Source organism: Nilaparvata lugens, chromosome 1, assembly GCF_014356525.2.
Source record: "Nilaparvata lugens isolate BPH chromosome 1, ASM1435652v1, whole genome shotgun sequence".
Lineage (NCBI taxonomy): Eukaryota > Metazoa > Arthropoda > Insecta > Hemiptera > Delphacidae > Nilaparvata > Nilaparvata lugens.
The window spans coordinates 50041088-50056768 of record NC_052504.1 but is presented as its reverse complement, the minus strand read 5'-3'; the positions used below and the strand labels follow the sequence as shown (position 1 = coordinate 50056768).

The 15681-nt window shown below is 32.4% G+C and overlaps 1 protein-coding gene across 4 annotated transcripts in view; it reads left to right on the top strand.

Moving 5' to 3' along the window:
• LOC111045133 (UPF0565 protein C2orf69 homolog) overlaps nucleotides 1–1197 on the top strand; it is a 29940-nt gene extending 28743 nt beyond the window's left edge. For all 4 annotated transcript variants that reach the window (XM_039435854.1, XM_039435837.1, XM_039435832.1 and 1 more), the window contains one exon: nucleotides 327–1197. In XM_039435854.1, coding sequence (XP_039291788.1) covers nucleotides 327–547 — 221 coding nt within the window. In that variant the 3' untranslated portion in view covers nucleotides 548–1197. The remainder of the gene's footprint in view (nucleotides 1–326) is intronic.
• Nucleotides 1198–15681: the final 14484 nt, after the last annotated feature.

Genomic DNA, 15681 nt, shown 5'->3' with positions numbered 1-15681 from the left:
CACACACACACACACACACACACACACACACACACACACACACACACACACACACCACACACACACACACCAACACCCAAAAATCATGTTTATGGAATCAGGGGACCTTGAAACGTATAGAAAACTTGAACTTAGGGTACCTTAATTTTTTTGGAAAGCAATACTTTCCTTACCTATGGTAGTAGGGCAAGGAAAGTAAAAACAGCAACATGATAAAACAACACAACATGTTGTTGATAAATCAACAAAATGAGTGTGCTCATATAAAACAAATTTTTTATTCAATCAGGGTTACTATTAATTGCAGTTTTCTTTTCAATTGTCAGGAATCCGAATCCACATCCACGTAACACCTTATCAGGTGAAAGATGCCAAGAGACCGTGGATTGGAGAAGAGGAGAGTCAGTTCACAGCTCTGTTAGAAAAGCTGAATGCCAATGTCGAGCGCACTCTTCACTTTGGAAATGAAGCAGGCAGTTTGAATTTGCACTTTGATGTTTTGTCTGCTTTTAGAATGCCCAGTGGTTTGCAATTTGAACCCGATTGAATATATTCATATTGAATATAAAATGGCATTGTTTTTTTTTTTTATTTTAGGCTGTATTTGAAGTTGCAGTGTATTATTAATTTAATGTCCTCTACATTGCTCTCACCCTACTGCATTGTAATTTATAGATAAGTCACCGAATCATCGTCGGTAATTCAGAAAAATAAAAGAAATCAAATAATCTGTAAATTACAGTTCAGATCACATCTAAACAGAACTGATATCATAAATTATTTCGGTGCATAGATTTCAGGTTGTGAGTGACTTATTATAAACTCGACAACTTCAATCGGAAGAGATCTCCTAAACAAGAATGTAGGTACCATTTCCAAAATGGAAGGCTATAATAATATTATTATAATAATTTTCATTTCATGATTTATAATTCTAGATTTATTGTAATCTATTTATATTATGATTCAAGCGTGCAGGTGTTTTATTTAAATACCTAGATGATACTTTCTATTTCTAGTTATTTATTAAATGTTTAATGTCTTACAAGTGCATTATATAGAATTAATTTATGTTGACTGATATGAATCTAGTCTTATTTTTTACAATATTATAATACATATTCAACCTTTAGCATATTCATATATTTTGTATGTTGAGCCTGAATATAGATAAACATCATTATTGTGTATAAGGTACTTCTTGTTTTATTGTTGGGTCCTCATGGTATAAGGACCTTAAGTTTAAAATTTCAAGTCAATCGGTTGATTAGGAATGGAGTTATCGTGTTCACAGACATACACACATACATACACACACACACACACACACCACACACCACACACACACACACACACCACACACACACACACACACCACACACCACACACACACACACACACCAACACCCAAAAATCATGTTTATGGAATCAGGGGACCTTGAAACGTATAGAAAACTTGAACTTAGGGTACCTTAATTTTTTTGGAAAGCAATACTTTCCTTACCTATGGTAGTAGGGCAAGGAAAGTAAAAACAGCAACATGATAAAACAACACAACATGTTGTTGATAAATCAACAAAATGAGTGTGCTCATATAAAACAATATTGTTGATAAAACAATATGAAAAAATCTGGTGTGGTACACTCACACAACTTTCCTTGCTCATATTTGAAACTACGATCAGACTTTTGTGTATGTGTATTTATAATTGTTTTCAGAGTACTCTTTCCTTTGTGTAAATTGTGAAATTCGATAATTTTTTTTAGTCGTCATTTTTTAAAGTCGTCAAAACAGCTGTTCTACAGATGAAATATCTCGACTATGTGTTCTTTTTATGAACTGCTCTACCTACCTACGAGAAGGAGATTACAAAGTCCATTTCTCAATGATGGGGTAGACCCCCCATTAGTTTCCCAGGAAGGAGACTCATGCCAGTTAATAGAGCTGATAAATAACTATACAGAGTATGAATTTAAAGAAAATCGTTAAAGCCGTTTTCGAGAAAACCATGAATAACATGTTTTTTTAGTGATTATCCGCCATTTTTGACAAGAATATTACGGAGCTCCTGCGATTTTCCCAGAAATGAGACTCATGTCAGTTGATAGGGCTTATAAATAGCTATCCATGGTATAAATTTGAAGAAAATCGTTAGAGCCGTTTTCGAGAAAACCGTAAAAAACATGGTTTTTTAGTAATTATCCGCCATTTTTTCCGGCATTTTGAATTCAATTTCATTGAATTTCTTATTGTTGGGTCCTCATGGTATAAGGACCTTAAGTTTAAAATTTCAAGTCAATCGGTTGATTAGGAATGGAGTTATCGTGTTCACAGACATACACACACACACACACACACACACACACACACACACACACACACACACACACACACACACACCAACACCCAAAAATCATGTTTATGGAATCAGGGGACATTGAAACGTATAGAAAACTTGAACTTAGGGTACCTTAATTTTTTTTGGAAAGCAATACTTTCCTTACCTATGGTAGTAGGGCAAGGAAAGTAAAAACAGCAACATGATAAAACAACACAACATGTTGTTGATAAATCAACAAAATGAGTGTGCTCATATAAAACAAATTTTTTATTCAATCAGGGTTACTATTAATTGCAGTTTTCTTTTCAATTGTCAGGAATCCGAATCCACATCCACGTAACACCTTATCAGGTGAAAGATGCCAAGAGACCGTGGATTGGAGAAGAGGAGAGTCAGTTCACAGCTCTGTTAGAAAAGCTGAATGCCAATGTCGAGCGCACTCTTCACTTTGGAAATGAAGCAGGCAGTTTGAATTTGCACTTTGATGTTTTGTCTGCTTTTAGAATGCCCAGTGGTTTGCAATTTGAACCCGATTGAATATATTCATATTGAATATAAAATGGCATTGTTTTTTTTTTTTATTTTAGGCTGTATTTGAAGTTGCAGTGTATTATTAATTTAATGTCCTCTACATTGCTCTCATTGTAATTTATAGATAAGTCACCGAATCATCGTCGGTAATTCAGAAAAATAAAAGAAATCAATAATCTGTAAATTACAGTTCAGATCACATCTAAACAGAACTGATATCATAAATTATTTCGGTGCATAGATTTCAGGTTGTGAGTGACTTATTATAAACTCGACAACTTCAATCGGAAGAGATCTCCTAAACAAGAATGTAGGTACCATTTCCAAAATGGAAGGCTATAATAATATTATTATAATAATTTTCATTTCATGATTTATAATTCTAGATTTATTGTAATCTATTTATATTATGATTCAAGCGTGCAGGTGTTTTATTTAAATACCTAGATGATACTTTCTATTTCTAGTTATTTATTAAATGTTTAATGTCTTACAAGTGCATTATATAGAATTAATTTATGTTGACTGATATGAATCTAGTCTTATTTTTTACAATATTATAATACATATTCAACCTTTAGCATATTCATATATTTTGTATGTTGAGCCTGAATATAGATAAACATCATTATTGTGTATAAGGTACTTCTTGTTTTATTGTTCCTTTTTCATTTAAAACAATTTGAATTTGAGTAAAGAATTCCTTCAATGACACAGACTGAGACCTTTCTTGACCAAAAATAATATGAAAAGTGCAGTGAAATGGCTATTCATGTATTAAGAGCGTAAAACGTGACTTTATTGCTTGAGCAAAACAGTTATAGCGCACACGTAGTGCAGCGCAATAATTTTGCGAAAGCAATAAATAAGTTCATCATGCAAAGACGTACGGTACTCCAGAAACCTCAAGATTTTTGTAACTACGGTATTTTGTTTGATTCAAATTTCAGTCAAATCGAAAATTCCCTTCTCCAGTTAACTTAAAAGAAAACTAACTTGATTCAACTCTCTTTTCAAGATTACCAAATTTTAATTTTCCAAAAAGATGAGGGCCATGGTGGTCTCCTTGGTGCTGCTTTGTGAGTTAAACAGAATTTCATTCAATATTTACATGCATGTTCAAGAGTCTCGACATTGACGAACATAATCATTACCGTATTTGAAAAATAAATATCGTTCGGATAAAAATTATACAACCACCAATCTAAAGGAGACATCCTTCCAGTTATTTTGATATAAAGTATCTCGTTTATTGTGTTCCATGTTTTCCTAGCATTACCCCTACTTTGATCCAATTTATTTCTATAGTAATTGATTTTGGTTTCCTTCAAAAATTGGTTTAAAGTATTCCTATAGCAAGTATAGAGTTCTTTTAGCTCATTGTTATTAGGTTGTTTCAGTAGTTTTTTGTGCATTCTGTTCCTAGTCTGTATAGCTCTAATTAATCCTTGGGTGATCCAGTTTTTTAATGGTCTGTTTCTGTGTGATACCTTGATTTGAGTGGTTGCATTTTCTATGTGGGTATAAGTGTTTGTTCAAAAGATGTACGAGGGTTTGAATGTCGTTGTTATCCATCACACCAGTCCAGGATTCATTTTCGAGGCATTGTAATAATTTGTTGTAATCTATTTTGCCAATAGTGCTGGTATTAGAAGATATACTATTTGATTCGTAAACAGTACTTTGACCTCCTAGATGAATGCTGGTACAATAGTGATTAGTAATATCATGTAATCTACAGTTCAATGAAATTTAAATAATTTCACAATGAATATAAAATTGAATCTATCTAGTACAATCTACCTTATTAATAATAATATATAATGCGAACTATATTCTATATTGCACAATGATCTAATTTATTGCACATATATTGCACAGTATCTAATTTAATTTACCTAATTGAAAATAACAATATTTACAATCTAATCTATAAGGTTACAATGAGAAGCATCATCATTTTTAATCTTATAAACTTGAAATTTATCTAATCTATAATTACAATATTTACAATCAAATCCAAACAAAATCAAACATTATTGAATAGAATAAGTTTAGAGAACTTCTGTCGGAGCCCTGATCTATCTATATTAATTCTATTTGTTTTTCCCCTTGCCAATGATGGCCTATAATCTCCAGGTCTTGTTAGATTTACCCGTAGTTGTTCTCACCATTATCATCATTACTGAAATTATTTTGAATAGGAATTTTCAAAATGCATACAACTTCTCAATATGATATTATTCAGTAGTTTCAGTTTTGAAGTGTATTACTGTAAACAAACTTGACAATTTTCAATACATCTTTGCTTGGCCTGACAAGTTTTCCATTTGATATGTAGTCAGTGAATTCTGTGAAGTACCTAGTAATTTACTCCATCATTCAATAATGAGTCAATACACTCTTGACATTTTAGAACTCAATACAATTTTAGACTGAATAATAAACTATAAATAAAAAGTTTATCAAAACTTTGACTGATTAAGTGTGTTTAGAAGGCAGTTAATTTATATGTGCAGCAAGTTCATAAATGTATTCCTATATAATCTGGAAAATAAAATTAGTACCTAATAATTAAACAATCTATGACTGGATAATGGACAACTATTTCTTTTCAATAGCCAAAATAAACTATTTACAGAATATACTCGGTGTAGAAAAAAATGATAGTAGAATAATAAAAATGAATAGTGATAATAATATGAAACGTAGTAATATGAAATGGATAGTTAGAATAATGGTATTTCAATCTACATAAAAGAATAAATATATTCAACTTACTGATAAAATGAAATATCACTTCCTTTCTTAAATCTGTTGGTGCAATAATTGTATGCAGAACATGAAGCAACCATCGTGTAAGGTGCTCGACCTTTGGAGCTTTAATGAAAGTTATTAATGGTGCATAGGCCTCCGGCTGGCAGTAGGCTACTCGTGTGCCCCTTTGTGGAGGGGATGGCTGAAAAGGCGCCGGACCGTTTCTCGGCTGGCAAAGCCTACTCTGTTCGCTATTCAGTTAGTATTTATAGATCGCTGGTCTTTAGGTGCCATTTAGTCGCGACAGCGCATGAGTCGCACTGTGCATAAGATAGGGAAAGACTGTATACGGGGACTTTAAACGAACCAATAACACAGAATTGATGACTTTGCTTGGTGTACTTTATTGGGCTATGAAAAATGGTAATCATCCAAATGTTCATAGGCGTAAAATGATCCACGAAGAGGGAAAAATTAATTATACAATTAATTAATATATTTTGACAGTAAACAGAGTACATAACACTTGGAAAATTGGATGCTGTAAAAAATACACCACGCGACTGCTCGTGTGATAGGGCGCGACTACCGGAAGATTAAAAAGAGGGCAACTTATATAATAGGTGATAGATACTTTAGCATGCTGCCCAGTAATTTGAAGTCTATAGAAATATGAGATTTTTTAAAGCTCATCTGAATGACTATCTGGTGGAAATGCCTTTTTACTCTTTTCAGGAATTTGTTCAGGAGTAATTTTATGCGATTTCGACATTGACTGTAATTGTGTGTTGGTTTGTTCTTTTAATTTTCTCTGCTTAATATGACAACATCTGTATTGTGCCAATATTCAATGTATTTGTACATTTGCTGAATAAATAAGATTGATTGATTGATATTGAATTTTTCTAATTTTACTCATTCAACTAATATTAGTACAGTACCTATCTGAATTTTAGTTTTTTTTTAATTATCGTAAAAACACAAAAATATTTCCCTTGAAATATTAAACGTTCGTTCTCTAACCAAATAAAAAACTTTTTTGGATAGTTGGAGAATAAATAATCTATTTGGCTGATGCCTGGAGAAGAATTTTTATTTTGAATGTTGAATAAATTTTTAAAAGTAATTAATTATAAAATACATATCAAGAAAAGATAAAATCAATGTATTTTCTAATAGTTTTAATTTTACATACCTGAATAGGGTGATGAGCAACTTATTTTATGTTATATTCTAAATTATCGTATTGGTGTTGTTTGTTGACTAATTTGGATTGAAGGAGAGAGTGTGCTCATATAAAACAATATTGTTGATAAAACAATATGAAAAAATCTGGTGTGGTACACTCACACAACTTTCCTTGCTCATATTTGAAACTACGATCAGACTTTTGTGTATGTGTATTTATAATTGTTTTCAGAGTACTTTTTCCTTTGTGTAAGTTGTGAAATTCGATGATTTTTTTTAGTCGTCATTTTTTTAAAGTCGTCAAAACAGCTGTTCTACAGATGAAATATCTCGACTATGTGTTCTTTTTATGAACTGCTCTACCTACCTACCTCATGCACGAGAAGGAGATTACAAAGTCCATTTCTCAATGATGGGGTGGACCCCCCATTAGTTTCCCAGGAAGGAGACTCATGCCAGTTAATAGAGCTGATAAATAACTATACAGAGTATGAATTTGAAAAAAATCGGTCAAGTTATTTTGAGAAAATCGTGAAAAACATGGTTTTTTTAGTAATTATCCGCCATTTTTCTCAAGTATATTATACCATACATGTATGGTATATTCATACCATACATGGTATGAATTTAAATCGTTGAAGCCGTTTTCGAGAAAACCATGAATAACATGGTTTTTTAGTGATTATCCGCCATTTTTCACAAGAATATTACGGAGCTCCTGCAATTTTCCCAGAAATGAGACTCATGTCAGTTGATAGGGCTTATAAATAGCTATCCATGGTATAAATTTGAAGAAAATCGTTAGAGCCGTTTTCGAGAAAACCGTGAAAAACATGGTTTTTTAGTAATTATCCGCCATTTTGAATTCAATTTCATTGAATTTCTTATTGTTGGGTCCTCATGGTATAAGGACCTTAAGTTTAAAATTTCAAGTCAATCGGTTGATTAGGAATGGAGTTATCGTGTTCACAGACATACACACACACACACACACACACACACACACACACACACACACACACACACCACACACACACACCAACACCCAAAAATCATGTTTATGGAATCAGGGGACCTTGAAACGTATAGAAAACTTGAACTTAGGGTACCTTAATTTTTTTGGAAAGCAATACTTTCCTTACCTATGGTAGTAGGGCAAGGAAAGTAAAAACAGCAACATGATAAAACAACACAACATGTTGTTGATAAATCAACAAAATGAGTGTGCTCATATAAAACAAATTTTTTATTCAATCAGGGTTACTATTAATTGCAGTTTTCTTTTCAATTGTCAGGAATCCGAATCCACATCCACGTAACACCTTATCAGGTGAAAGATGCCAAGAGACCGTGGATTGGAGAAGAGGAGAGTCAGTTCACAGCTCTGTTAGAAAAGCTGAATGCCAATGTCGAGCGCACTCTTCACTTTGGAAATGAAGCAGGCAGTTTGAATTTGCACTTTGATGTTTTGTCTGCTTTTAGAATGCCCAGTGGTTTGCAATTTGAACCCGATTGAATATAAAATGGCATTGTTTTTTTTATTTTAGGCTGTATTTGAAGTTGCAGTGTATTATTAATTTAATGTCCTCTACATTGCTCTCACCCTACTGCATTGTAATTTATAGATAAGTCACCGAATCATCGTCGGTAATTCAGAAAAATAAAAGAAATCGAATAATCTGTAAATTACAGTTCAGATCACATCTAAACAGAACTGATGTCATAAATTATTTCGGTGCATAGATTTCAGGTTGTGAGTGACTTATTATAAACTCGACAACTTCAATCGGAAGAGATCTCCTAAACAAGAATGTAGGTACCATTTCCAAAATGGAAGGCTATAATAATATTATTATAATAATTTTCATTTTATGAAAATGAATGTCTAGATTTATTGTAATCTATTTATATTATGATTCAAGCGTGCAGGTGTTTTATTTAAATACCTAGATGATACTTTCTATTTCTAGTTATTTATTAAATGTTTAATGTCTTACAAGTGCATTATATAGAATTAATTTATGTTGACTGATATGAATCTAGTCTTATTTTTTACAATATTATAATACATATTCAACCTTTAGCATATTCATATATTTTGTATGTTGAGCCTGAATATAGATAAACATCATTATTGTGTATAAGGTACTTCTTGTTTTATTGTTCCTTTTTCATTTAAAACAATATGAATTTGAGTAAAGAATTCCTTCAATGACACAGACTGAGACCTTTCTTGACCAAAAATAATATGAAAAGTGCAGTGAAATGGCTATTCATGTATTAAGAGCGTAAAACGTGACTTTATTGCTTGAGCAAAACAGTTATAGCGCACACGTAGTGCAGCGCAATAATTTTGCGAAAGCAATAAATAAGTTCATCATGCAAAGACGTACGGTACTCCAGAAACCTCAAGATTTTTGTAACTACGGTATTTTGTTTGATTCAAATTTCAGTCAAATCGAAAATTCCCTTCTCCAGTTAACTTAAAAGAAAACTAACTTGATTCAACTCTCTTTTCAAGATTACCAAATTTTAATTTTCCAAAAAGATGAGGGCCATGGTCTCCTTGGTGCTGCTTTGTGAGTTAAACAGAATTTCATTCAATATTTACATGCATGTTCAAGAGTCTCGACATTGACGAACATAATCATTACCGTATTTGAAAAATAAATATCGTTCGGATAAAAATTATACAACCACCAATCTAAAGGAGACATCCTTCCAGTTATTTTGATATAAAATTCTCACTTTAAAAGAAACGCATATTTTCGCTATGTTTTCAATTCATCAAAAAAAATCTAGAATATCGAGGATTATATTCTACATACATTTTCTTGGTTAAATTGAAAATTTGAGAAAGTTGTTATATTTCAACATTTTGGCTACACTTGAAATTTCTTCGGATGGAAGGCGAAGTCTCAATTTATTTTATATTGTAGGTACTAATCTTTTACAACATGTTTATACCTCAGCTAAGCCTGTGTACAAAATTTAAACATTTTATTCTAATTAGCTCTTGCGAAATGTGAAAAACGCAGTGAAACCGCCCATCTAGGGCGTAATTCTGAAGTCCTCTCAAGACAAAATTTCTAGGCCTTTGCTGACCTTCTGTACCTAATCTGAACATGATCTGTCAATTAGTTTTTGAGAAAGCCTAGAAAACGCAGGAAAAACCGCGGAACTTGGGCGTCTCAACTTCAGGCAATAAAACTTAACTTCTGTACTTGTGTACCAAGTTTAAACATTTTTTGCCAATTAGTTTTTGAAAGATCTGAGAAAACGCTGGAAAAATGCAGATTTGGACGTATCTTTGGAATGTTTTTCAAATCCGTTCTTAGTCCGCCTCTAGATGGCCAACTGAACATACATGCCAAATTTGAACGTTCAGTGGATTTTTAGTTCTGTTTATTATGAATGTATGAATGAGTGATGAATGAATCAGTCCCATTTCGCTTTTATATACAGGGTGATTCATAATTATGGTAAAATATTTTAATACGTGATAGTAGAGGTAAAAATAAGAAAAAAGTTCATATAAACATATATCCATAAACGCTTTATTAGCGAGCTATACAGAGTGAAAGATTTCGCCCAGAATTCAGTTCCTCTGGTGAAATACACCGATGCTGAATTGTTTGGGGACTAGTTTTTGAAAAACGTATGCTGGATTCATATGGAAAAATATCTGAAAAATTGAATAAAACTAGTCTGAAAGCTGTAGTGTGAGTAGTTTTTGAGAAAAAAGTTGAAATATGCAAAAAATCTAAGTAGAAAAACACAGATTTCTACGTTTGTTGCCCAATAACTTTCTTTAATGACCAGTAAACAAATAATTTTTCGCAATAAAAATCGTAGAGAATTTAATTCTGAAAAGAATTACGTAAGCTGTGTGAACTAAATTCAAATAAAAGTTGAATAAAATGTATTCTTATGTAGTACATTACAGCACAAAAATTTGCTATTTTATGAGGAGAGAACTAATAACTCATAAGTTGTAGCTGAGTGCAAATAAAATATTCGGTTTTTTATGAAAAGTTTTTTTTTATATGAGAGTAGCATATCTAAATGACATTAAACTTATACCAAATGACTAGTTGATTATGCCATTAAGCCTGGGAGGAAGTTCGAACAGAAGTAGATAATCTCCTATGATTCCTGCCCAAATGTTTACTGGAAACTGATGTTGTGGAAGATTGGGATTTTGAATGAAAAAGACTAAGAAATTGTCAAAAAACCACTGATTTATTGATAATTATTGTCAATCTCTGAGTTTATCAGAGATTGACAATGGTGTAATAACCGAAACCGGTCTTTCTAATTATCAATAAATCAGTGATTTTTTGACAATTTCTTAGTCTTTTTCATTCAATATGAATAATTACCACAATATCAACTTCTCAACTACCGGTACACAAAAAAAAAAAAGATTAGGATTGATGGCATGAGGATTCTCAGCTGCCCAAATATGTTGGTTGTAGACGTTAACGATAGCTGTTCTTGTAGAGTGTGCCTCGTCTGTAAATAAAACGGTTGTTAAAAAGTTTGGGTAAACAAGTTTTACTAAAAACCATCGGCAAATACCAGCACAGGGAATACAGTCTCGTGGCAATAGAGTATGAACTTTCTGGAGGTGGTATGGATGTAATTGCATTGCACTGACAATTCTCTCGTGCTCTTCTCTGGATGTTCATAAATTTCATTAAGAACTTGTTCTTCTAACTCAACAGTCATAGTAGATCGGGGTCTGCCTGAATAAATGTGCTCTTTGGATATCAAAGAATCTGTTTCAGACAGACGTTGATGAATAGTGGCAAAAACCTTGAACTTGGACATACTCGGTTAGGAAAGTTCTCTTGATACAAACGTCTTGCTTCAGTACTATTACAGTTGTGTCCCATTTCATACATTTAATGCATGTCAGCTAATTCGGAGTATGAATGATATCTAAGATTACCTGCCATTTTTCAAAAGTTAACACTTAACACAAAAGCGAAGTGGAATGGTTACAAATAACTGGTTAATAGATTAAACAAAAAACACAGCGCGGTTACAGTAGACCTAACTTACAGTTTGTTTTTTTTTTTTGTTCAACAGCAAGCTAAAATATTTCTGAAAATAATTTTCAGCTGATAATTTCTTTTAAATATTTTCTTATTTAAAACATAATAAATCAGCTGTTTTGAAACAGCTGTTATTAGAATCCATGTTTTATTTGCAATCAGCTACAACCTATGAGTTATTAGTTCTCTCCTCGTAAAACAGGAAGTTTTTGTGGTGTAATGTACTACATAAGAATACATTTTATTCAACTTTTATTTGAATTTAGTTTACACAGCTTACATAATTCTTTTCAGAATCAAATTCTCTACGATTTTTATTGCGAAAAATTATTTGTTTACTGGTCATTAAAGAAAGTTATTGGGCAACAAACGTAGAAGTCTGTGTTTTTCTACTTAGATTTTTTGCTTTTTGTGTAGTTGAGAAGTTGATATTGTGGTAATTATTCATATTGAATGAAAAAGACTAAGAAATTGTCAAAAAACCACTGATTTATTGATAATTAGAAAGACCGGTTCGGTTATTACACCATTGTAATCTCTGATGAGTTTATCAGAGATTGACAATGGTGTAATAACCGAAACCGGTCTTTCTAATTATCAATAAATCAGTGGTTTTTTGACAATTTCTTAGTCTTTTTCATTCAATATGAATAATTACCACAATATCAACTTCTCAACTACACAAAAAGTGAAACTAGCAAGTCAAGCTGAACAAGTGAAGTTATATTTTAAATTGAAACTCAAGTATGGAGTAGCAGAAAGGAACATTTTCTTCAATAGACAATGCTTGAAACTGAAGGTTATACCAAAGTATGTGGCAATAGCAACCAACAACACTTCTACTATTGCACAGAAGAGCATAAAAACCGCCCAGAAATTTTGGATTAAGAAGGAGATCAGTCACTGGTATAAAATAAGGGATAGCTTATCTTTCTACATTTATATTCTCCACATACAACTGGCAAGTAAACTACACAAGGCTGAGTGGGATTTCCTAGACAACAAATGTAGGGAACAACTTTTTAGGAGATTGAGTGAGAAAACAGTCACTCAAAACAAAAAACTGCAGAAACTTCTCAAAGATCAACATCCGACACTAAATAATAGGCCTATCATTCAACATCAACACAAGTTTGCTGATAGGGTAGCTAATTTCTCACAAGTCCAATTTTCATCCTCAGAGACAGAGTTACTAGGACGAGGCAACAAATACAGTAGTCATAGCTATTTAGATAACCAACAACTCGAACGACTAGCATGCAGCATTGATAGCAATTGGGAAGCCTCAAAGAACAAAATACTAACTAACAGATGTGCTGACATAATTCTTCAAGAAAAGACAAGGGAACTTCGACCAGAGATCACAAAAACGGCAGACATCATGAAGAATTTAAAGAAGAAGATGAAAACCAATGACCTGATGATTTTGAAAGCTGACAAAGGATGCACTACAGTAATAATGGATAAGGACGAATATCTAAGTAAAGTAAACCATTTCATTGTAGATAACAATTTTATTGAGATTAACTCCAATCCCACCACCAAAATCAATAGCTTGATTAGAAATAAGTTGACCACCACCACCAAATTATTTAACAAGAAAGAAACTAAGTATCTAACAGTTATGAATCCATATCCACCTAGACTTTTCGGTCAACCTAAATTACACAAAACTAATGTTCTTATAAGACCAGTGGTATCTTTTGTTAATTCCCCCTGCTCCAAATTAGCTCACAAACTGAATAGCACCTTTCGGTCATTAACAGGTTTTCAACCAAAGTTTAGTATTAAAAATTCATTGGAGTTGGTCAACAATATAAAGCATATTCCTGTTCTATCATCTTATAAACTTGTGTCATTTGATGTTACTAATTTATTCACTAACATTCCGGTGGGAGAAAGTCTTGAAAGAGCTGAGGAAATAATGAAAGCCTCTATAAATGATCATACACTCAGAGAAGAACTGATAGGTTTGATGAAGTTATGCACTCAGCATAATTATTTCAAATTTAACAATAGGTTTTTTGAACAAAGAGAGGGGTTGGCAATGGGGTCACCCCTCTCACCACTCCTAGCTGAATTATTTATGGATAAGTTAGAAAGTAGAATCATTGAAAATAGTAATTTCAAAGATAAAATTGTTTACTGGTTTCGATATGTTGATGATATTATTTGCTTATGGAAAGGAAGTAACAGACAACTAGACAATTTTCTTTCCTATCTGAATGGATTACATCAGAGTATAAAATTCACTGTAGAGGTAGAACAGGATTGTGTATTGAATTTTCTAGATTTAAGAATAGATCATAGCACTAGTTTTCACAAGTTTTCTATTTTCAGAAAACCAACCCATACTGACGTTATCATTCCTCTTCATTCTTGTCATCCTATTTCTCACAAACTTGCTGCTTTCAATAGCATGGTCTATAGAGCACTAACAATACCTATGAGCAATCATGATTTTGATATTGAGATCACTAAAATTAAACAGATAGCTGTCACAAATGGGTATGAAGAAAGTATGGTGGACAGATTATTGAGTAAAATTAATAGACAAATTTCAATCAATTCTAGCTTTGTAGGCTCAAACTGTGAGGAGAAGACTTGGATAACAATCCCATATTTAGGCCTTGTATCTGATAAGATAGGTAGGGAATTGAAGAGGAATGGATTTCATGTTGCTTTCAAGACCAAACCGATTTTAAATAGTCTATTTAGCTGGAGTAAAGACAAAATTGATATTTGGGATAAAAGCGGGGTGTACAAACTTAAATGTGATGATTGTAATGCTTGTTACGTGGGTCACACTGGTAGAAGTTTCAAAAGTAGAATTAAAGAACACATCAGAGATTGGAATAAACAAAATGGGGAATCTAACTTTGCAGAACATTTGATAACAAATAATCACAAGTTCACAGTTAAGGAGAATGTTGAGTTTCTGCATGTTGATAACAAAGGCAGATCTTTGAATATTCTAGAGGCTTTAGAAATAACAAGAGTAATTAAGGAAAATCCCCAGTATAGTTTAAATGACCAGATTCATTTCAACCAGTACAACACTACGAATTTAGTTTTATCATGAACATGTAAGCATACATTAGTCAATAGTTTTTCCATTTACATATTTGTTTTATTATCTTTCACATTTGTTTTCTTGGTTCTTATTTTGTACTAAAAGTAAATTTTATTATCATGGCGATTCTGTTGCTTAAGCCGCCATTTTGTCACACCGTTGAGGGGGAGGAGACTGTCTAGCTAGGCCAATGGCAGGCGTTCATGCCCTCGACCAATAGCAGTACTCGCCTACTAGTATAAATTCTGCTGCTCTTGTATTTAGTTTTAGTTTATCATAGATTGACAATAGTGTAATAACCGAAACCGGTCTTTCTAATTATCAATAAATCAGTGGTTTTTTGACAATTTCTTAGTCTTTTTCATTCAATTAGATTTTTTGCATATTTCAACTTTTTTCTCAAAAACTACTCACACTACAGCTTCCAGACTAGTTTTATTCAATTTTTCATATATTTTTCCATATGAATCCAGCATAAGTTTTTCAAAAACTAGTCCCCAAACAATTCAGCATCGGTGTATTTCACCAGAGGAACTGAATTCTGGGCGAAATCTTTCACTCTGTATAGCTCGCTAATGAAGCGTTTATGGATATATGTTTGTATGAACGTTTTTTCTTATATTTACCTCTACTATCACGTATTAAAATATTTTACCATAATTATGAATCACCCTGTATATATAGATTGATTGCATATAATTACATCTTTTAATGTAATATCTTTTGGGGA